The sequence below is a fragment of the Theropithecus gelada genome, chromosome 3 (genome assembly GCF_003255815.1).
Source record: "Theropithecus gelada isolate Dixy chromosome 3, Tgel_1.0, whole genome shotgun sequence".
Classification (NCBI taxonomy): domain Eukaryota; kingdom Metazoa; phylum Chordata; class Mammalia; order Primates; family Cercopithecidae; genus Theropithecus; species Theropithecus gelada.
The window spans coordinates 45,331,686-45,355,490 of NC_037670.1; the positions used below are offsets into that span (position 1 = coordinate 45,331,686).

Sequence of the window (23,805 nt, forward strand, 5' to 3'; positions counted from 1 at the left end):
CTTCTCATTCAGTACCACCATAAAGATTTTTAAAGTACAAATCTGATCATGCCATTTCATGTACATGAAACTCTTAAATCATTTTCTGCCATTTTCTGCAGATTATTAACTCCCTAACATGGCATGTAATTCTTCTCATGACCAGGAACCTGCTTAACTGACCACCTTCATCTTTCATTACCCGCCAGAGGCACTTTACAACCAGTCATGCTCTCATTCCTTCAGTGTCTCCCTTTCTTTCTGTCTCACTTCTATGCCTTTGCTTATCTAGTGCCCTCTGTCTTAAACGTCATATACTTTTCTTCCTCCTTGTTTACAGCTGCCTATCTTTTGGAGTACCTGTATTAAATGAGAGGTGATAATAAATAACATCATTGCCTGTGTCACAGGGGTGCTGCAAGGATGAGAAAAAATGATGAATATAGAAACCCTGTGTAAATACAGGTAAACATAGTATGTGATGCAAATGTTACTGTTAATTTAAGTAGAAATGTAGAAGAGTTTTGTTTTCATCTTATCTGAAAAGATGAAATGCCGTATTGAGGGTATTGCTGTGATTGGTTTGTATGCCGAACAGCTTCTTCATTAACAGAATAGTTGAGTGTTCTGTATACATTGAGGAGGTTTAAATTTGTCCTCAGTTAACCTTTCAGTGATGTGATTTTCAGTAGGTTTTTCTGCTCTAGCTTTCCTTATTTCCTCATATGGTAGGTGCCCAGCAAATCTGTTCAATTCAGTGGTAAGGATTTTATTCAGTTATCAACATATTTCTTCCACTCCCTTTGTAGTCTTTGGCTCTCCAGCAAGGGTTGCCAGCTAGAACGACTGGTTGTGATCTCACTTTTATGGGGAGGAGGGCTGCTTTCATTTGAGTGTTACTTTCTTTGCTAGATACATTATTAAGAGGATTCTTACAACCAAAAAAAAAAAAAAATTCAGAATTTTAGGATGTTTTAGGAATGCATAGCTTTTACCATTTTAGTGTCTTAATCTTTTTGTTTAACTTAGTTCATTGGAACATACCATACAATACCAAGAACACTGTATTCTTTCTCAAACTAAAAAGCATTTCTTCACAGGCATTTTTTCAGTCTTTTAAGTTTTCACTACTTAAAAGGATAAAAGATTTTTTTTTTCTTAAAGTTTTCTTGTTTTATTAAAAAGCAAACTATGCCTAATATAAGAAAACCAAATACAGAAAGCAAAAAGATTATTAATCATAATTCTACCTATTTACTCATACTCTTAATTGGTGTGTTCTAAGTTTTCTGCAATGCAGCATGTGGGGAGGGGGTAGAAATGGTTTTAAAACATTTTTGTGTTTAAACATTTGTTTATAAAAAATGAAATGAGGCTGTATACACCATTCAATAACCAGGTCTTTCATTTAATAGGAACATCTTTTTTCTATTAGCAGGTAAAGTTTTTACCACATCATTTTTTTGCATCCCATTGTACCATAATTTGCTTAACCAGTTTTCATTGATGAATATTTAGCTTGTGTTCAATTTCCAGTGCTAAAATCTTTTTATATATTCATCTTTTTTGCTGGTGATTAAATTCCCATTGCATGTAGCTTAAATTCTCAAAGGTAGACTACAGGTCAAATATATGTCCCAGTTTGCAATTCTATCATTTGTTTGAATGTCTTCCGTTTACTAGTGAATTGATGCCATGAAATCTATTATGTTAAAAACTATGTTACATTATGGAAAAAACTGTATTGTACCTTAGTTCTCCAACCCCTTTGTTTAGATCACAGTTTTTTGGGGTTTTTTGTTTTGTTTTGTTTTGTTTTTTACTCTAGAATTGCTATGATGCACTTAGGACAAATGGTCCCAGTGTTTAAGGACATTAACCCTAACTTGAGATAGAATTCAGGCTCCTAGGTATAAGTCAGTATGTTTAGTACCCAACAACAGCTTCCTATCTTTGTCTCTGTGTATGGTAGCATCATCAAAAGAAACAACTGACCAGGAACAGTAGCTCATGCTTGTAATCCCAGCACCTTGGGAGGCCAAGGTGGGAGGGTCGCTTGAGCTCAGGAGTTCAAGACCAGCCTGGACAACATAGCAAAACCCTATCTCTACTATATATACGAAAAAAACTATACAGACAGGGTGGCACATACTTGTGTAGTTCAGGTACTCAGGAGGCTGAGGTGGAAGGATTGCTTGAGCCCTTGAGCCCAGGAGGTTGAGGCTACAGTAAGCTGTGATTGTGCCACTGCACTCCAGCCTGGGCAACAGAGCAAGACTTGTCTCAAAAAAAAAAAAAAAAAAAAAATGAAAGAAAAGAAAAAGAAATGCTTGTAGGTATGTGATTAAAATATAGATTAACTAAAACATATATTGTCATAATACTACATATTTTTAGTTCACATTGGTCTGAACTGTAATTTTTTATTTCTATTTTAGCATTTTGCAATATGATTAATCAATTACTGCATTTTCTATTTTTAGCTTTCGTCTTATCAAATGGTTGGTGAGTTGTAGTGATCGTTTCTCAACTCAGCCTTAATTTTTACCATTTACTACCTTCAGTAGTAATTGAATTATAAATGCCTCAAATTCACTAGCTAGGATGTTTCCATTAGATGCTGTTATAAATCATTTATTTAAGGAATAATTAGCTAGAATTTCAGAAACACTGATTCAAATATATGCAAAGAAGTTGAGTTGCAAAACTTATGTTTGATAAATAGTTACCGATGAGCTTTTCATTTTACCTTTCTTGTTTGTAAGAAAATAGATCACTTTCTCAGAACGTAAGTTGAGCAGGTGGCAGTTCAGGAGATGAAGGGCAAAGAGACAGAGTTATCACATTTCTTGCTTTCAAACCCTAAATTTGCTTTTTCATAGTAGTGTGCCCTCATTCATCTGGTTATTATTATGAAGGCATTTTTAAGGCTATCTTTTGTTTAAGTAGCATCTTTTTAACTTTGTCTATCATTAGGAAACTTCGTTGTGTTTTTGTTTTGCTGTAAGTTAGTGTCTTCATATGCCCCATATAAATGGATATTTAAAACTAGTAATTCAATTATAGTTATTTTGAATAGCTTTTTAGGTGTCTTACGACAATTTCTTACACAAAAATTTTTTTAGAATAAATGTCAGTACATTCACTTAAATCCTTTAGGGGAATATGGAACATGTAGAAGGTTACTTGGGTCCATTGGATTATTGGCTTAAAACTTTTTGTAACATAATGATAATTAAACCTTATAGCCCAAATTTCATTTATTTTACCAGAAAAACAAATTTACCTTTCTATATCGTGCTGTGAGTGTAATATCCCATGTTAATTTATCAGTACACTGACTGGGCGTGGTGGCTCAAGCCTGTAATCCCAGCACTTTGGGAGACCGAGGTGGGTGGATCACCTGAGGTCAGAAGTTTGAGACTAGCCTGGCCAACATGGTGAAACCCTGTGTTTACTAAAAATACAAAAATTACCCAGGTGTGGTAGTAGGTGCCTGTAATCCCAGCTACCCGGGAGGCTGAGACAGGTGAATTGCTTGAACCTGGGAGGCAGAGGTTGCAGTGAGCCGAGATTGCACCATTGCACTCCAGCCTGGGTGACAAGAGCAAAATTCCATGTAAAAAAAAAATATATATATATATATATATATATCTCAGTATGGTTTTAAAAGAAATGATGATAGCTTCTATCCATGTTCTCTTTCCAGGTACCGTTTTGTTTAGTTACCTGTGGACAATCTGCCTTGTCCAATTCAGTAGCCTTGCCACATTGAATTCATTTAAATTAAAATTAAAACTTGAGTTCTTCAGTCAGACTATCTACATTTCAGATGCTAAAGTATCCCGTAGCCACAAATGGCTACTTATTGCATAGCTCAGTGATACAATGTGTCCATCACCACAGAAAGTTCTGTTGGGCATTGCTGTTAAAAAAACAAGTAGCTACATTAAGGAGTAGAATTGAGTTTGGATTAGTTTTGTGCCTTTTTAGTAATAAACAGTTGTTATGTAGGTGTGTTTCCCCAACTTTCCAACTGTTGGAATGAAAAAGTAGAATTCACTGAGTGAGTTTTTATTTTTGACATGTCATTTGCAATGTATACATCTATCAATCAAAGATCTCAGTTCTGCTCTGGCCTCCTTGGTTGAGGGTGAGGTTTATCATTGTCTCTCTGAACTCTTAGCTCATTGAAATTTTCCCTTACAATTCATTGATTAGATTAAGCTGCGTTGATTAACTGCCTTAATCCTTAGCACACACAGGAACTTTTAAATGGCATGCACATCTCTAAGCTGAAATCTGCCATCTAAAAACCACCTGTTGATAAATCTTTCTTTAGGGCAGTGATTCTCCAAATGTGGGAAAGCAAGTTTCTGAACCATCTGTATGTTGGCTTCATGTGGTTGCCAGTATTCCATCTGCTAAGCAGTTACCTTTTATTTGTAAATGGTATGTTGAGTACTTGAATATGGCAGACTCTATTTAGTCGTTTAAGTGGCTCCTGAGTTAGCTAAAGGCATGAGGGCAAGGAAATGAGGTACTCTTTATCACAGTATTTTCTAAGACACCTAGGACAACTGATAAAAAATTCCAAGAGACAGAAGCCTGTTCTTTATGGGAAGTAGATACTCCAACTATTCATCCTTCCCTTCCAGCTTTCAGTCTAATCCTCTACCTTGGTCACATGACAGAATAGACAAACTGAGCATCCTCCCACTGAGTGGCAGTGCTTGGCAATAGATATAATGGTAATAACTCTTCTTGAATTATGGCTTGGCTACTGCCTGCCCATCAAATGCATAGTAGTCTAATCGAATTGAGCGTGAAACCATCACTGGGGCAAGTAGTATTTACACTGCAGCAATCCAGCCCAGTCTCAGTACAGTACAGGTGACCTGACATGGAATTGGAGCCTGCAGAGTCACAGGTACATGTGCTTTCATTAAGGAAATAATAAGAACTATTTGGAATTAAAGAGTACATACCCAGTTCAGCAGCCAGATCCTGCCAGATCCTCTCATTTTGTTTTTAATTTTTCTCTTAAAAATGTTTGTGGGCTAAACAAAACTTACCTGCAGTATGGATCCAGCTTTCAGTCCATGGGAGTGCCACTTCTACCCACAGGGCTTTTCCTTTATTTTTATCAGGAATGGTTGTCTGCGCCTCAAAAACAAGTAACGTTTTAATCCATTGTCTTTCCTAATAAGACGGAATTTGGCAGCCCTCCCATTTTTACAGTGAACCCTTGCTTAAAGAAGCACAAGATTACTGTTACTTAATATGGAGCAACAACGCATGCATATTCAAGTACCTATACTCCCTTTCTTAGCATCCAAGATAAGATCATCACAAAAAGAAAAACACCTTTAATCTTGGCAAATTATTTAGGCTGGGCAAAATGTGAGCCTCCATAAAAAACTTTTTTTTCTTTTTTTCATGAGACAGGGTCTCCCTCTGTTGGCCAGGCTAGATAGAGTGTAGCGGCACAATCACGGCTCCCCGCAACCTCCACCTCTCTGGCCCGAATGATCCTCCCACCTCAACCTCCCAAGTAGCTGGGACTACAGGTGCATGCACCATGCTGGGCTAATTTTTGTACTTTTTTCTAGAGACCAGGTTTCACCATGTTGCCCAGACAGCTCTCGAACTCCTGGTGTCAAGCAGTCCACCTGGCTTGGCCTCCTAAAGTGCTGGGATTATAGGCATGAACCACCACACCTAGCCAAAAAATATTTTGAAGCCATACTGCATGTATTGTTGCACAAATAAGTTTATCATGTTTTAAGGCAATGTGCTTAAAATTTTTTCAGAGCATGTTAACAACCAGAAACTTAATGTTTTTGCCTTATTTCAACATTAAGAAAGAACACATAAACCCACCCTTTAGCAAACCCGTCTCCCAGTTCCCTAATTCTGCTCTAAGTTTGAGGTAAAAGTTGGCGTGCTTGCTTTCTTAGTGCTTTCCAATCTCCTACGGATGTGGTACTGCATATTACAACTTCACATCCACTGATGGTTGTATTCTATTTGCTCGCCTTCTGGAGCACCAGACTATGTTAAGCCAGTCCTTTGGTTGGGAAATGGAATATGTAATCAAATTGCAAATATAGTCTAATTGACCACAAAAACTGTAAGGGAGTCCGATGACATGATTCAAGAATGTGTGAAGTATAAAGACATTCAGCATCAGTGTAGACAGCTGAGAGACAGTGCTATTTGACAGGACCAGCTGGTGAATCATCAGGAAAAGATTGCCTAGCTTACTCATTACTACCAAGTCATAAATCAGGTCTTCTTCAAGAGGCTAGGGGTAAAAGCAGAGGATCATGGGACATGTGGTAGAACTTTAAGCATTTTGGTATTTGTGGGGTTTTTTTAGTGCCATTTGGAGTATTATCTTTGTTAGGAAAAAAAATTGTTCCTACAATCGGTGAATAAAATTATTTAATCATTCTTTTAAAAGTGTAACAGTGGACCAAGCACAGTGGCTTATGCCACTGTGATCCCAGGATTACACACCACATGTAATCCCAGCACTTTGCTAGGCTGAGGCAGGTGGATCACCTGAGGTCTGGAGTTTGAGACCAGCCTGGCTAACATGGTGAAACTCCATCTCTACTAAAAACACAAAAATTAACTGGGTGGTCCAAGCTACTTGGGGGGCTGGGGCATGATAATTGCTTGAACCCAGGAGGCAGAGGTTGCAGTGAGCTGAAATTGTACCACTGCACTCCAGCCTGGGTGACAAAGATTGAGATTCCGTCTCAAAAAAATTAAAAAATAAGAGTAATGGTGGTAACTAGAGCTAAACATCTAAACATTTGAGTAGTCTTTGCACTTTTAGGATGGATTTAACCAAGTTTTCTTAAAGCAAATTTATTTTAAAGAGGAACTTAAAGGATAGAGGTAGGGATAGCATGCCAGATGGGTTACAGGTAGGGTTTTCAAAGTATAAAATAATAGTATAAAAACTCAGATAAAATGGGAAAAGATAAAAGAAAAATAAAATTATTGAATAGGAATAGCCTCTAACCGGAAGAAACCCATACTTTTTTTTTTTTTTTTTTTTTTTTTTTTTAATACTTTTAAGTTCTGGGATACGTGTGCAGAGCATGCAAGTTTTTTACATAGGTATACACATGTCATGGTGGTTTGCTGCACTCATTAACCCGACACCTACATTAGGTATTTCTCCTAATGCTATCCTACCCCTAGCCCCCCCACACCCCGACAGGCCCCGGTGTGTGATGTTCCCTTCGATGTGTCCATGTGTTCTCATTGTTCAACTCCCAGTATGAGTAAGAACATGCAGTGTTTTGTTTTCTGTTCCTGTGTTAAACATGAACTCATCCTTTTTTATGGCTGCATAGTATTCCACGGTGTATATTAGTCACATTTTCTTTATCCAGTCTGTCATTCATGGTCATTTGGGTTGGTTACATGTCTTTGCTATTGTGAATAGTGCTGTGATAAACATACGTGTGCATGTGTCTTTATAGTAGAATGATTTGTAATCCTTTGGGTATATACCCGGTAATGAGGTTGCTGGGTGAAATGGTATTTCTGGTTCTAGATCCTTGAGGAATCACTACACTGTCTTCCACAGTTAGTCCACAGTGGTTGGACTAATTTACACTCCCACCAACAGTGTAAAAGCATTCCTGTTTCTCCACATCCTCTCCAGCATCCGTTGAGAAATCCATACTTTAAAAAAAATAAATAAGATTAAAACTTTTGGTTGCCAATTAAGGTCTTAGTTCTCTCATAATGACTTTATGATTTTAAAAAGTGACATATGGATATCTTTGAAGTGTCTTAAAGATGTTTTTATAATAGGAAGTCAATTACGTTGGCCTTCAAAATTTTTATTAACAAGCAAATTGGAGCACAATCTTGGTTGAACTGGCTTGGAAATTCTTATAACTCAGCTCCTCAAAAGTATCAGCTGATTGTGTTGCATTTAGATTCATTCCCTTTCAAAAGCTGCTTAGGAAACAAATTAGTGCTCAAAGCTGTTTACGCTTGTAAATGCAGTTAAAATTGAAAAGTCAATTGGGAAACTCACTGAGATCTTTTGATAATAGCAATGGTTGTTTCTGCTATAATAACTTGAACTGATGAGGCAGAAAAAAACAAATCACACCAAGAGTTTATAAAATGATATGTGTATTACTGATGCAAATTAAGTGAGCTACTGACATTGTTTTCTAGATTAAAAAGTAGTTTTTTTCGAGTATATGAAGTAGTCAGTGTATTACGGAAGTTTTTGTTTCCTCTGCTACTGCTGCACAGGATATTTTAAAATATGTTTATAAAACAAATGTTTCGAATTGAACTTTAAAACTCAGTCTTTAACTCAGTTTTTAAATTTCAGTATGACTGATGTAACTGAATAAATTAGAGGTACCTATCTAGATGAATGAGCTACAGTTAACATAAAACCGTCGTCTTGTATATTTTCTGTATGTAAATTTCTATTTAAAAAATACATAATTGAGTAGAAATTCATGATTTTCTTTGGAAGATTGAATGATGCCACAGGAATGCCATTTCTGTATCAGTGCCACTGATATGTTCTTTAGACTAATAGCCCATTAGGCTAAATATAGGAGTAACTTCACTGAAAGATGCCTTTAATTACCCGCTGAGCAGCCTGGCAGAACTGCAAATTCTGGTTTCCTTGCTAGGAGGGACCTTGAGTGATAATTGGTTTGTTTTTGGTGTTTTAAAATATATTTTTAATTTTCTTTTATGCATTTAACTACTTTTGAGTACCCACTATGTGCCAGGCATTTTGACACTGAGAATATATGAGTAAGAGATATGGTCTGTATTTTTCACAGAACCTACATTTTGTGAGGAATTACAGGCCAGGAAAGAGGCAATTGTAAAATCTAGTGTGATAAACTAACCCAGATGTTTGGGTTAAACAAGGCTTCTTAGGGGAAATGAGAAACTAAACAGGAGATGATGATGATCATGACCCACATTTGTAGTGGGAGTGGTGCTGGAGTGAAGCAGAAGGATTTCAGATGTTGTAGGTGCTAGATTTTATGTGGGGGGCGGGGGAATCTGTTAAGACAGCAAAACCTATGGGATTGTGGGGAGTGAAGAACTTTCAAGGAGGACACCCAGGTTTCTTCCTTGAGCAGTTGGTGATGCCAGACTCAGTAAGAGGATTGGCTTTGGAGTTGCATGGGGAGAGAGGAAGAGTAGTTAATGTTCAGTATGGTGAGTTCAAGGAGCCAATAGGTACATCTAAGCAGAAATTATATTACATGAATCATTAAGAAGAAACAGTAGATAAAAAAACTTTAAAAGTCCATATTATTCTTCAAATAGATATCTATTATAATGACCAGTTGTTGAAGCTCTAGAGTACATCAGAAAATTAGTTATTTAATGTAATTTTTCATCTTGTTTTGGAGTTTCTGTATAAATACTAAAAACCCCACAAAATTTAACAATAAATATTACTTTCCATAGCCTAGTTCACAACTTTTTTTATATGCTAAAGAATTTCATTTCATATAAACTGGAGGAGAAACTTACAAATTACTATATTTACATTCAGCTAAATCATTGCTACATAGAGCTGAGGCAGTGCACTGAGAATGAGACCATTTACTGTTCTGAGGGATTAGCTAACCATCTGTTGGCAACAAGACCTGAAATAGTTTGCAGAGAGTAGGGGAGCTCTTTAATAAATGTTCCAGTTACTAATAGGCAAGCTTCAGGTTCTCTGTGCATACCAGTGTTTCCCAGAAAGCTAAGCATTGGAATCAGATAGCAGAATGGAACCATTTTTCCTTTAGTGTATAACTTGTGATGACTACTGTTTTTGTCTTATTATCTAAAATGCATAATAATACAACTTTTAATGAAGCAGGGCTTGTGAACTTCCTTTTTATGTCAGTTTACCCATTTTTGAAGATGTATACTTTATTATTAAATAAAGCTTTGAGATTTATAATGTATGTGTTCTAATGTTGCTGGAAATTTGACCTAATCAGATAATAACTGGTAGAAATGTATACATGATCACAATTGCAGTACAAGGAGCAACGTGATAAATAAAATGTGTATTCTATTAAAGTTTCTAGCAATTTCTGAGCTCATTGGAAGAAACAAGGCTCAGATACTTGAGTTTACCTCATGAGAGCCGTTGTTTACATGTGCTTACAATACGAATGTGTTTTGGAGGTGTGTTCTCACAGCTTACAGTAACTGTTGAGGGAACTGATAACCAATTTAACACTTGGTTTTGACAGTCTCATCAGGTTCCACCATTGGCTGATATTATATATTTTTTAAACATTAATATTCACAAGTATGTTAATACTTGATTTCATACCATTAAAGTGCAAATGTGTCATTATCTTTTAGCCAGACTTTGGAGTTCAAATAATAAAACCACTGTGAGTTCAATTTTCAAAGCAAAGGATGAATTGCAAAATATATTTTTTTCTGATGAATCAGCTAAAACATTTTTTAAAACTAGCTCCTGAGTGGCTCTCCGCTTACTCCATTTAAAAAGCTAAGCAGATTTAAACTGGTTAGTTCTGGCAGACATAAATTTTCAGGTCCACATTCCTGATTCACCTTCATTATACAAGTAGTGCTGTTTGACTTTAATAATATGGCTTGAACTTATAAATATGTGTGAATATGTTCTATATTTTGAAATGTATTAGATATTTGCAAATGTATTTTATATTTTTAAAAAACAATTGAGGTAGCATACTTGCACTCTACTAAGTTGGGAGATATAAAAAGTAATATTTCTGTTATTTATGATATATTAAATATTTGTGAGTTGAGGAATTACTGGCTATTGGATCTTGGCAGATTGAATCTATTGCTATATGAAAAATGATTGTGTATAATGCATTTCTTCTAGAAAATAAAATTATCTTGATAAGGTTTTAGTAACTACAAAAAGGAAATGTGAAAAATGTTAGATGCTTTGATTTTCTTTAAAAATAAATCTAAATAGTTTTTTGACTTTTTGACTTTTATTAATTTGTATTTTTCTGGTTCTGGTTTATTTTTCTTCAATAAACATAGCACAATTTAAGAACATTATTTACTGTGTTTTGGGGGGGAGACTTGTTGAGCATTTCTGTTATTGAACCTCATAATATTATAGACACTTTTGCAAGTGTGTACTTCAGGTTTAATGAAGAAAGCACTGTAATGTAAAGGCCAAGAATCTGTAAAGGTAAATTGCTGGGTTCAGTAGTATTTTTTTATATTGTGCAGTAACATCTCTGGACCAAGATTAAAACTGAATAATTAAGTTTTTAGGTTTTGCTATCCTTAAGAATTTAATATTACTGAATATTGAATTAAATTTAAGCAGAAATTATTAGGCCACATTGTATGTTAATATTAATGTTCTTTAGCATTTTCCCTCTATTTCGCAGACTATCAAGGACTCTGTGATTTTACTAAGATTTGTATATTTTTTTTTTTTTTTTTTTTGAGACGGAGTCATGCTCTGTCGCCCAGGCTGGAGTGTAGTGGCCGGATCTCAGCTCACTGCAAGCTCCGCCTCCCTGGTACACGCCATTCTCCTGCCTCAGCCTCCCAAGTAGCTGGGACTTCAGGCGCCCGCCACTTCGCCCGGCTAGTTTTTTGTATTTTTTAGTAGAGACGGGGTTTCACCGTGTTAGCCAGGATGGTCTCAATCTCCTGAGCTCGTGATCCGCCATCTCAGCCTCCCAAAGTGCTGGGATTACAGGCTTGAGCCACCGCGCCCGGCCAAGATTTGTATATTCTTAAAGTGACTTTAGAAAACAAAATTTCTCAAGTCTTTTGTTTCTCTTTTTTTTCCATAGGGGTACCAAAGTCTGATCTCTTGCACACCAAATCATTAAGGGGCCATAAAGACTGCTTTGAAAAATATCATTTAATTGCAAACCAGGGTTGTCCTCGATCTAAGCTTTCAAAAAGTACTTATGAAGAAGTTAAAACCATTTTGAGTAAGAAGATAAACTGGATTGTACAGTATGCACAAAATAAGGATCTGGATTCAGATTCGGAATGTTCTAAAAACCCCCAGCAGCATCTGTTTAATTTCAGGCATAAGCCAGAAGAAAAATTACTCCCACAGTTTGACTCCCAAGTACCAAAATATTCTGCAAAATGGATAGATGGAAGTGCAGGTGGCATCTCTAACTGTACACAAAGAATTTTGGAGCAGAGGGAAAGTACAGACTTTGGACTTGCTATGTTACAAGATTCAGGTGCCACTTTATGTCATAACAGTGTATTGTGGCCTCATAGTCACAACCAGGCACAGAAAAAAGAAGAGACAATCTCTAGTCCAGAGGCTGATGTCCAGACCCAGCATCCACATTACAGCAGAGAGGAATGTAAGTAAAATGGGGAGAAAAGTAACAGTTGGGTGGTTTGGGATTTTTATACATTTATATAAATGTGTAATGGGTCAAGAATTTTGCTGTGGAAATGTAGATTTGGTAACAGGTTCACCTTAGCAAAAATGAGGCATCTTAAAACTTTTCATTCACTGGAATTCTATCTTCTAAGCATTGAAGTTAGCAGTTTCCATGTTTGTTTTGCCATATAAAATGATTACACTAAATGGAATGAACAAACTGTGAATTGGAAGATCCAGGACTCGTATAGTTTAGAAGTACAGCTTCATCTATTGGCTAATACACATTGTCATGTTGCTGATCCCTACAAGACTGATGTAGGCATGTGTCTTGTTGACTGGTGGTGGCATTTCAAAAGCAAAAGTCTGACATTTTACTAAAGGCCAGAGGTAATGTGTGCACTTACTGTAAAGTTAGAAAGGGTGATTCATTCTCTCTACATCTATTTCTACAAAAATTTACAGAAGCTGAGGTGATTGTAATTGTCTTGAAATCATGATTTCAGAGCCAGAAGGGACCTCTGATATCTTGTTATACAACTTCTTGATTCTAAATATGAATTATTTAAGATTGTATATCTAGATAGACAAATTGATTTTTCAAACAGCATATTATAAGCTGTGTAATGCTTAATCAAAATAAGCTTAATGGGTAGTGACTTAACACTTTTTAAAAACTGAAACAGAATAGGAGATACCAGAATTCACTGGACCTACTACTAAGTATTTTTTGGTGAAACTTTTGTTTCATTGGAGGGTGGTGGTGTACTGGGAGTGATTAAAAAAATATGGTTCTGGCCAGGCACAATGGCTGACACCTATAATCCCAGCACTTTGGGAGGCCAAGGTGCGAGGATCACTGGAGCCCAGGAGTTCAAGACCAGCCTAGACAACATAGCAAGACCCCATCTCTACAAAAAATTAAAAAATGAGGTGTGGTGGCACACGTCTATGGTTCCAGCTTCTAGGGAGGCTGAGGTGGGAGCAATCACTTGAGCCCAGGAGGTTGAGGCAACAGTGAGCCATTGATCACACCACTGCACTCCCAACGAGGTGACAGAGCGAGACCCTGTCTCAAGACAGAATAAAAATAAAAGTTTCTTACCATGGGTTGTGGTCAGGATTTGAAAACGTCTCCTCCACACTTAAGAGCATTAATGGTTGAATGCTGGAGTACTGCTGAATGTTGTGTTGACAGTTAAGTGCAGATTTTAAAAAATAGGATATTGTGTTGGTGATGTAAGCTGCATGTTTTCCTAGGTTGTTGTGGTAATAGTGAATACATTTTCATGTTTCAGTGAATTCGATGACTCTTGGTGAGGTAGAACAACTGAATGCAAAGCTCCTCCAGCAAATCCAGGGTAAGAATCACTCTCACTGCTTTTTTGTGTGTGAAAAATTTTGACATAGAAAATCACCTATGATAAGACACCATTGGCTTTATCTACCTTTAAATTTGGAAATGAGATATTCAAACCTGTTAGAATTTCCAGAGCAGAAAGAATAAGAAACAAACAACTTTCAATTGCAGAGGAAATACATTTTTCTTTTAGTTTCTTTTTTTTTTTTTTTTTTTTTTTTTTTTTTTTTTACAGAATCTTGCTTTATCACACTGGTTGGAATGCAGTGGTGATCCTCCCAGGTAGCTGGGTCTTACTGTCATGTGCACCATTACACCCAGCTCATTTTCTATTTTTTATAGGGATGGGGTCTCACCATGTTACCCAGGCTGATCTCGAGATCCTGGGCTCAAACAGCCCTCCTGCCTCAACTTCCCAAAGAGCTGGCATTACAGGTGTGAGCCACTGCACCCGGCCACATTTTTCTTTTCTAAGTGAAAATGGAAACTACAACCTCTTACTAACATTTTATTGACTACCCACGATTGCACCAGGCACTGTGTGGGAGTACTCCCAAACAGTTCTTTAAGGCATGTGATATTAGTCTTTTTTGTTAAATTATAAACAATTTCAAACATATATAAAAGTAGTGAGACTAGTATAGTGAACCCCTTAAGCCATCTTCACCAACTTCAACTGTTATCAAAGGCATAATAATAATCATCTCTACTTGCATCCATTCCCATTGCATTACCCGTAGCATGGATTATTTTCAGCCAAATCCCAGCTAACACATTGGTTTTTGTCCATAGATTAGGATTTCTTCTAAAAGATAACTTTTTAAAAAACAGTCACAATCTCATTATCACACCATTTAAATTAATAATTCCTTAACATCATCAAGTCTGATGCTAACACTTAACAATTAATGTGCAGATTCCCCAGTTGTCTCCTTTTCAGTTTATTTCCTTTTAGATGAGAAAATTGTACTTCAGAGATGTTAAGTTGCTTACAGAGATCATGCATGCAATCAGTAGCAGATCAAGGATTTAAACTCCAAAGCTTAACCACACAGCCTCTCAGAATAATAAAAATGATCGCAATAATAGTTGTAGAAATTTGAGTGCTTTACAAATATGATCTCATTTAAGTTTTACAGTAGCCTGGTGAAGTGCTTACTGTCGTTATTAATGTTACACAGGAAAGGAAACTGAAACCAAAAGTTGCTTGCCTGAGGCATGTAAGAGTAGGAACAAGGATTCAAAACTCCTGGTAGTCTGATTCCAAAGCCTCTTAGAGGGGATTCCAGACCTGAATACTAATGGGCACTTCTTGTCCGTAAATCACATTATATACTGATTGAATCTGTTTATAGATTCTAATTGAGAAAAGTGGCTCAGCTACAGTAGCAGCCACCATGTTTGCTGTGCATCTCTGGAGTCATTGCTATGACTCAAATTCCACTTGATGGAGAAAAGCCAAATTCCACTTGGCTATGTACAGTATATGATGCCTAGGATGATCAGAACTGATATGCTTTGTAGAGAACACAAGTGTTTCCTTGGTATTAAATCAGTTTCATTGTGACACTTTGCCCAATGCATAGATTTCAGTTAGAGTTCTTGAAATATAAATCATAGCACTGGCTTTCTGCATACTACAAATGAAAGGTTTTCAATCTTTTACAGAAGTTTTTGAAGAGTTAACACACCAAGTGCAAGAAAAAGATTCTTTGGCCTCACAGCTCCATGTCCGCCACGTTGCCATCGAACAGCTTCTGAAGAACTATTCTAAGTTACCATGTCTGCAAGTAGGGCGAACAGGAATGAAGTCACACCTACCCATAAACAACTGAACTGAACAGACTTACTTAGTATGCCCTGCCCTTTATTGGTCTCCCAGACATGCAGACTTTGAAGAAGTTTGAAGAAAGTCCTGGTCCATTTTTTTATGGTCATTAAATTTGCCAAACATAAGGCAGTATTAGACATCTTTTTCAAATAAAGCAGATCATTATACTCTAGTCTTCTGGGGCTAATCATTTTGGCTCATTTGGGGACTCTTTTTTCCCATAATTACTAAACAAATTTTATCACATGTGACTACTTAAATACACTGTTAGAGTGTCATTTTATTAAACATTTTAATGTAATTCACCTGTCAAAACAACAGATTAACAAACTCCTTAAACTACTAAAGATAATTTTTAAGAGGGAAATGGAATTCATATCACCTCTTATTTATTATGAGCAATATTTTAATATAAAAATTTTATATGTAAAAATGCTATTTTAGGTACTTGCCATTCTCTTTATAATTGTATATTTGAGTGGTTCTGTATATTTATTTACACTATCATGTGTGAATATGTTCACCCATATTTCAGGTCACTGCATTTTATTCTTTTAATACAGTGTTTTTACAACAGTTACCTTGCTTCCAAAGATAAATGTATTTTGGATTAGAAATCTATTTAGTTGAGTTGTTTTAATTTCTAATAACTCTTAAAAAGAGGAATTAGTAACTTTTCAAAGCAGTATTCAAGTAAATAAAATACATTATTTTGTTTTCTAACAAAAGCAGTTATTCGGGAAGAAAAGACTAATCTGGCTTCTCTGTCAATTTGTCTCCATGGAAATGAAAGCCTCCTCTGCTGCTTTCATTATTAGCTTCACACCAATGACCGATGCATTAGAATTTGGACAGAGTAAGTCAAGCCTCACTTCCAATTCAAATATAATATCTATCTTCAAATTGAATGTCCTGTGAAATTGTTCTGTCTTTGAAAAGAAAGTGAGGTTATTTTGTGTGCCACAAAGTTTCAAGAATACTTAAACTGTCCAAATTGTATTATCACCATCATTGAACTTAGTGCTCAAAAAAAGCGTTGTGAGGTATTTTTCTAAACTTTATAGAGAAAAACAGGATTACTTGACAGAAGAAAAGCAAAACTCCTAATTAAAAAAATATAAGCCTATATATAGAATGTTCTCGTAAGTTGCCTATGATGCTTCCAAAGAGTTTTTATCTAACAGATTGTCCCAAACAGCTAGATAAGTTTTAATAATATATTATAGTAAAAGCTATAACCAATGCAGAATTAAAATGGGCTCTAAATTCTGTTTTTAACTCATGTTTAGAATGTATATATGAGGTAGATCCTTGCTTGAAAGTATCTACAGAAAAGCCCAGTAACTTGGCAGCTTCATGCATAAAGATATAAATGACATTTGCCTTAAATTTGGCAGCCTACCCTGGCTTGGGTCAGATTTTATTCTTAAACACAAAAAAAGTATTTAAGCAAACACTTAAATCTAATTGAAAACAACTTTTTGTGATGCTAACGTGTTAAATTGGCCTGAAAGTATTAATTGATATCCATTGATTTTGTTTTGTTTTTCTTTGAAGTATAACATTACTTTTTGGGGGAATTTTTGAAAGATGCTTTTGATTTCTCTCAATTCTTTAAGTCATGCAAAATGAATTTAAAATCCAGGGAGTATGGATGCATTGCCTTAGTTTTGATGAGCTTTAAATTAAATCTGTGCAATATCAAAATATTCAAACTTACAAGTTGGGTAAATACATTTCCTGATTATGCCAGTATCTTAGTGCTTAATTGTTCCCACATTTTCAAATTTGACTTTACTCTTTTCTGGCGTAATTCAGTAAGATGGTTACCAGCCAGTGTGTTTGCGCACATTTGGGTTTGTGTTTAGATGAGTTAGGGACAGTCATAAAAGTTGGGGATATGTTGCATTTGATATCAGTAGTAGCATATTTCCAGAATATGAGCCATAAGTTGCAGTCCTGAATGCTACAGTGTTATCCAAAGAAAGGAGTTTTCTGACAAATACATAGCTTTACTAATGAGTATGGAACAAGTGGATAAGAGTGTGCATGTATTAAGGTCTTAAGTGGGGACTCTGATTTATTGCATTTAGATATTTCTACTTAAGCTCTTCAAAGGAGAGGTGCTCTTAAAAAAAACTTTGTGGTGCTGGTACTCACACTACTTTATATGGATGAGTTCCTAGTGAAAAAAAATTTTTTGAAGTATTTTGCACAGCAGTTTATCCAAATATTTGGTAAACTTATAATTTAGTCCTATGTTTTCTTAATTGAATATGCAATTACTGTGTATGCAAATATAAGTATCAGGTACAGAGTTGAGTTCTAACAAGAGAACATGAAATATCACAAATATTGTTTTCCATACTTGGCTGTTCTCTACTGTTGTTAGTAATTTTTGAGGATGTTTCGAAGCATATCTCATGTACTACTGTTTAAAAAGTGGCAAAACAGACTGCCAGTCATTCATTACTAAATTTTCAGAGCTTATGTGATTAAGGGGAGTGAGATAAGACTAACCGTTTTCATGTTCAGTTTTATAATTTGACAAGTTAAATTGAGTTTTAAAAATCAGAAAAGTGTTTTTGACCACACAGATTCTCTTTAAAGTTTTAAATCAGTTCAGCCTTATAATTAAACTAAAAATCAATTATGTTTACTCTGAGATTATCATCTTATCCTTTGATCCTCATATTAATATCTAAATTAGTCTTTTTTAAAAGGCATACACTTGAGTGTCCAGTAATAGATTATTCAGGCAGCAGAATAGTGTTTTGTTGTGTCGTTCACTATGAATAGTGGTAGAGCAAAGACACGTTCTTAGGTTTTCAAAATACATGTTCATTTTACCACAAAGTGCCCATTTTTATATACATTTAAGGATTATTTTTTCAATGTCAACTTCATGTTAGAAAGTGATTTCAGAAATATAGTCAACATATATAGTCAAATATATCTTGACAGGCATCTTGAGATATGGATTTTCATTTTACCATCTTTTTTGTTTGTTTTTGTTTTGAGACAGTCTCGCTCTGTTGCCCAGGCTGGAGTGCAGTGGCGCAATCTCAGCTCACTGCAAGCTCTGCCTCCTGGGTTCACGCCATTCTTCTGCCTCAGCCTCCCAAGTAACTGGGACTACAGGCGCCCGCCACCACGCCCAGCTAATTTCTTTTTGTATTTTTAGTAGAGATGGGGTTTCACTGTGTTAGCCAGGATGGTCTCGATCTCCTGACCTTGTGATCCGCCCGCCTCGGCCTCCCAAAGTGCTTGGATTACAGGTGTGAGCCCTTGCGCCCAGCCATTTTACCATATTCTTTATGACTGAAAATGGTTTTGTGTTTTATGTTGTTTATGTATTTTTTACCTTAGTGTTTACACTGGTAAGGCTTGTTAGTACATTTTTGTGGTTTTTTTAAAGTAAGCTTTTAGATCTATTTGTGTTTTAATGTTTCCCAGTTTGGGTTTTGTTCTGTTCTGGAAGAATCTGCTTTCGTTATTAAATTATAAAATGTAACATGTAAATGCTCTAAAGTAGGGATTTTTAAAGAGTAAATTATTTGTGTAGCTTAATTGGAGGTTCAGGTTAGTGACCATAACGTGGGTTACTTGTACATGAAAATTTTAAATGGTACCATGTAAAATTCTTGTCACTTTTTCTGACTTATGCCAGTTCATTTACTGACAAATGTTGTTACTAAGAGCTTATTAAGAAGTATAATACGCTATAAAAAATGTTAATACTTTTTGTTCAGATGTAAAGGATAATTGATATCATTTCAGTGTGTGATTGTATTTTTAACTTTAGGTTGGTAGGAGTAATTATTTCAGGAAATTTGTGGTGAAAACTAGTAAGACATAAAAGCTTCAACAGTTTATTCTTACCAAGTAAAGTTTTGTGGTCATGGGGCAGGGAAGAGTTTATTTACCAGAATACTAGAGCCCTCACACGAAATAAAGGTAACTTGGAGGAGGGCTATAATGCTTGCATCTCAGGATTTTATTTCACTTCATCCTTTCAGAATTGCCCTTATTATGGTGCAGTCTAACCTATTAAGCAACTTCTGGCTATGGTAACATTGATATGAACCATATTATGTCAAGTCTCCAAAATACCTAGTTTGTAACATATGCTTTCCCTGTTCTTTTTAGTTTGAGTCCACATTACTAATACATTTTAATAATATTTAATTATTTCACAGTTTTAAGTTTACTAAAGTAAACAAACAAAAAATCATGAAGATAAGTATTGCCCTCCCCCAAAAAAGGTTTAAAGATTAGTTGAACTTCCCTCAACTACACCTAAATAAAGCAAAGGGGAATTTTAGTAAGTGTGTACCTTGTCTCTTTCAGACACATCTAGAATGTTTTTCTTTCACCGTACCTCCAAAAGAGGCAGTTTAGAAAGTATTAAGTAGTAACTTTTGTTCAATTCCATTTTGTGTGTGTTTGTGTGTGTGTGTGTGTTAACCTTACTTTAAAACAGTAGCATATACTATGGTCATTGAACTTAATCTCCCTGGTGTTAGAAATTTACTTTACAAAATTGTGTTAAGACTTGGAAAAACAAAATGAAACTGCTGTGGTAAAAAACAAGTTCGTTTCAGAAAAATATTGACAATTATTTGGCTGTTATATTTTCTTTGAAAACTGCAATAATTTATATATTTGTATTGCTTTGCTTTGGAACTGTATATATGCTTGTCTACTATTTTTAATTTTACAACAATAAAATAAGTATTTTGTTATCTGCTAGCTTGAGTGAATGTTTTTAAAAGTAGCTATTTTTTTTAAATGGTGGGTCTATATGAAGGGTTTTGCTTTGCAGGTTTAAGGAGTCTATACTTAGAATAATCTTATCTGACAATTTCTTAATTTCTTGTAATAATCTTAACTTAGCTTTGATACTTAATATTCTCTGTCTCCCAACAATACAGAAGCAGGAAATAAGATGCCTGTGACTTACTAGATGTCTATGCAATTTTTTTTAATTGGGGTGTAATTTATATACAGTAAGCACACAGGCATTTTACTGTATTGTTTGAGGTTTTTTTTTTTTTTTTTTTTTTTTTTTTTGAGAGGGAGTCTCGCTCTGTCGCCCAGGCTGGGATGCAGTGGCCGGATCTCAGCTCACTGCAAGCTCCGCCTCCCGGGTTTACGCCATTCTCCTGCCTCAGCCTCCCGAGTAGCTGGGACTACAGGCGCCTGCCACCTCGCCTGGCTAGTTATTTTTTGTATTTTTTAGTAGAGATGGGGTTTCACCTTGTTAGCCAGGATGGTCTCGATTTCCTGACCTCGTGATCCGCCCGTCTTGGCCTCCCAAAGTGCTGGGATTACAGGCTTGAGCCACCGCGCCCGGCCTCGTTTGAGTTTTAACAAATGTATGCAACTGTAGAGCCATCACTCCCTTTGGTTCCCTTCACGGTCACTTCACTTTCCATTTTCCTTCCACTGATTGTTCTGATCCTTTTTTGAGATGGAGTGGAGTCTCTCTCTGTTGCCCAGGCTGGAGTGCAGTGACATGATTTCAACTCACTGCAACCTCCACCTCCTGGATTCAAGCGATTCTCGTGCCTCAGCCTCCTGAGTAGCTGGGATTACAGGTGCACACCACCACGCCTGGCTAATTTTTGCGTTTTTAGTAGAGACGGGGTTTTGCCTTGTTGCCCAGGCTGGTCTTGAACTCCTGATCTCAGGTGATCTGCCTGCCTCAGCCTCCCAAAGTGCTGAAATTATGGGCATGAGCCACCGCGCCTGGCCTGATTGTTCTGATCTTTATTACTGTATTTTGCATTTGCCTGCATTAAAAAGTTTACATAAATGAAGTCATTTTTTCATTCCACTGTACTTAAAATTCATGTTAGCTTAAGGATCAGTAACAGTTCATAGTTCAGTTCCTTTTTTTTTTTTTTTTTTGTGGCTGAGTACTACTCCTTTGTATGAATATATTATAATTTACCTGGACTTACCAGGAGTTGGAGACCAGCCTGGGCAATGTAGCAAGACTCTGTACAAAAAATACAAAAATTAGCCTGGCATGGTGGCACTGGCATGTAGTCCCAGCTACTTGGTGGGGCAGAGACTGAGGTGGGAGGATCGCTTGAGACCTCCCAGGCTGTGAGTGAGCCGTGATTGTGCCACTGCACTCTAGCCTGAGTAACAGAGCAAGACCTTGTCTCAAAAAAAAAAGAGAGAAAAAAAGGAAACCACTACTCCAAACCATAAACTGCCCCAGAATTTACTTCCCAAAAGATGTGGTAATGCTACTTTCCTGCTAAGAGACCTTTCTAGATTATCACTCCTACAAAATAAAAGCCAGTCCCCATAGTTGAGCATTTAAAGCCTTCACCATTTGGCATCCACTTATTTTCCATTTTAAGTCTTTCATCAATTTTCAGATTTTGTTATGTTGCCAGAAACTCCACCAAGCCCTGTAAGTCTTTGGTTCCAAGGGATATAAAAGCCAACAAGACTCTGTTGGTCAACTGGAAAGTATTCTGCCAAGAGATTAAAAGAATAAGGATTGAATAATGTTCATTGTATTTAGCAACCAGAAATTCAGGGAGTACAGTTTTAATGGACCTGTGGGAGCAAAAGTAGATCACAACAGATTATAGTATGGATGCAAGGTAGTACCATGATTGGAATGTGTTCCCTCAAGTTCATGTGTTGGAAACTTAATCCCAAAAGCAACAGCATCAAGAAGTGGGGTCTACTAAGAGGTGATTAAGTCATGAAGGCTCTGCCCTCATGGATGAATAATGTTATGGAGGGAGTGGGTTAGTTATCATGAGAGTGCATTTGTTATAAAAGCAAGTTCAGCCCCCTCTGGTTTGCTTGCTCACATCTTCTCTTGCTCTTTCCACTATGTTATCACACAGCATGAAGTCTTGCTGTCTTGCCAGATGCTATCATCATGCCCTTGGACTTCCCAGCCTCCAGGACTGTAAGCCAAATCAGTAACTGTTATTAATTATCCATTCTGTAGTACTGTGTTACAGCAACATAAAATGGACTAAGACAGGTAGGCTTGTGGATTTGAGGTATGATGTCTTTAAAATTTTATGAAGTGAAGTTAAGGCAAAGAGGATGTTGGGTTCAATGTTATTTTTTTAAGGTTGGAAAGTACTTGAATATGAATAAATATTAAGAGGACAGATCCAGTAGAAAGGCTAACGATAGAGAGGTAGCAATAATCAAAGGAGTCCAGTTTAAAGAGACAGAACAGAGTATCACATGGAGAATGACTTGTCTTTGAAGAGGTTTAGGATCACCTCAGGTTTTGACACTAGAGAGAAGGTAAAACTGCAGATGAACATATTTGAATCAGATTTGTTGGAGAGTAAGTTGAGAAAGTACTTAAATGGCTGCATCTATTTTCTATGAGAAAGAAGAAAAAGACAATGGGGTCAGAGACTCAAGGGAAGTGGTAAAGTACTGAATAGCTACTACTTGAGGAATGAGGAGGTTCCTGACCGTCAGAGGAGGGGTTTAGAAGAGGTAGAAATGAGGAACCATGACTCACCATTGGTTAAGGTTGCCTGAATTTGCTTTCTGATTTTGTTGCTGTAAAGAAGAGGTGCTTAGAAGAGTGAAAATGAGTGACCATGACCGTTTAGAAGAGGTGGAAATGAGAGACCGTGACTCACCATTGGCTGAGGTTATCAGAATTTGCATTTGGATTTTATTGCTGTAGAGAACAAGAGGGAGTATTTTTGAAATGGGAGTAAACGAAACTGAAAGCACTACTGAAAATAGATTAGAATCTGAAACTGAGAACATTTGTGCCTCAAAAAGAAAATTTACAAAAACCAATAGATGAAATTTCAAGTGTGGGATAAATGAGAAATATGAAAAACTATTGCAAATGGCATGTGGGGAAAATATGAATCCGATCATCTTCACTTAGTTTTTTCAAGCAATAATTTTATTTGTTCTCTCAGTATTTGGTGCGATGGCAAAAGTAGACTAAGACTCTGTTGTGAAAACCAAGCCCTTATAGGTCAGTTGGTATCAAGCTTCACCAGAGGGAAGTCAAGAAATCTTTAACCTAGATGAGAAGAGGTTTATAAGAGGATGGTCAGTACAGTGTACAGAATGTAGAAGAAAACCATAGCATAGCTAACACAAGAGTTTCAGATCTGTAACTTCAAAGCCAAGAAAAGGCAGTGTGAATAGAGAAGGGCTATTCTAGAGGAAAGAGGCAACTGAACTGAAAAGTAATTAAGGCAGAAG

At 36.3% G+C, this 23,805-nt stretch overlaps 1 protein-coding gene across 2 annotated transcripts in view; it reads left to right on the top strand.

Moving 5' to 3' along the window:
- The window catches only part of C3H21orf91 (chromosome 3 C21orf91 homolog), a 29,695-nt gene extending 13,950 nt beyond the window's left edge, over nucleotides 1-15,745 (top strand). The window contains exons 3-5 of one of the 2 annotated variants that reach the window (XM_025380946.1): nucleotides 11,823-12,359; nucleotides 13,681-13,743; nucleotides 15,411-15,745. In XM_025380946.1, the coding sequence (XP_025236731.1) occupies nucleotides 11,823-12,359; nucleotides 13,681-13,743; nucleotides 15,411-15,577 (767 nt within the window). In that variant the 3' untranslated portion in view covers nucleotides 15,578-15,745. The remainder of the gene's footprint in view (nucleotides 1-11,822; nucleotides 12,360-13,680; nucleotides 13,744-15,410) is intronic. The other variant, XM_025380948.1, reaches the window with a different exon arrangement.
- The last annotated feature ends 8,060 nt before the right edge of the window (nucleotides 15,746-23,805 follow it).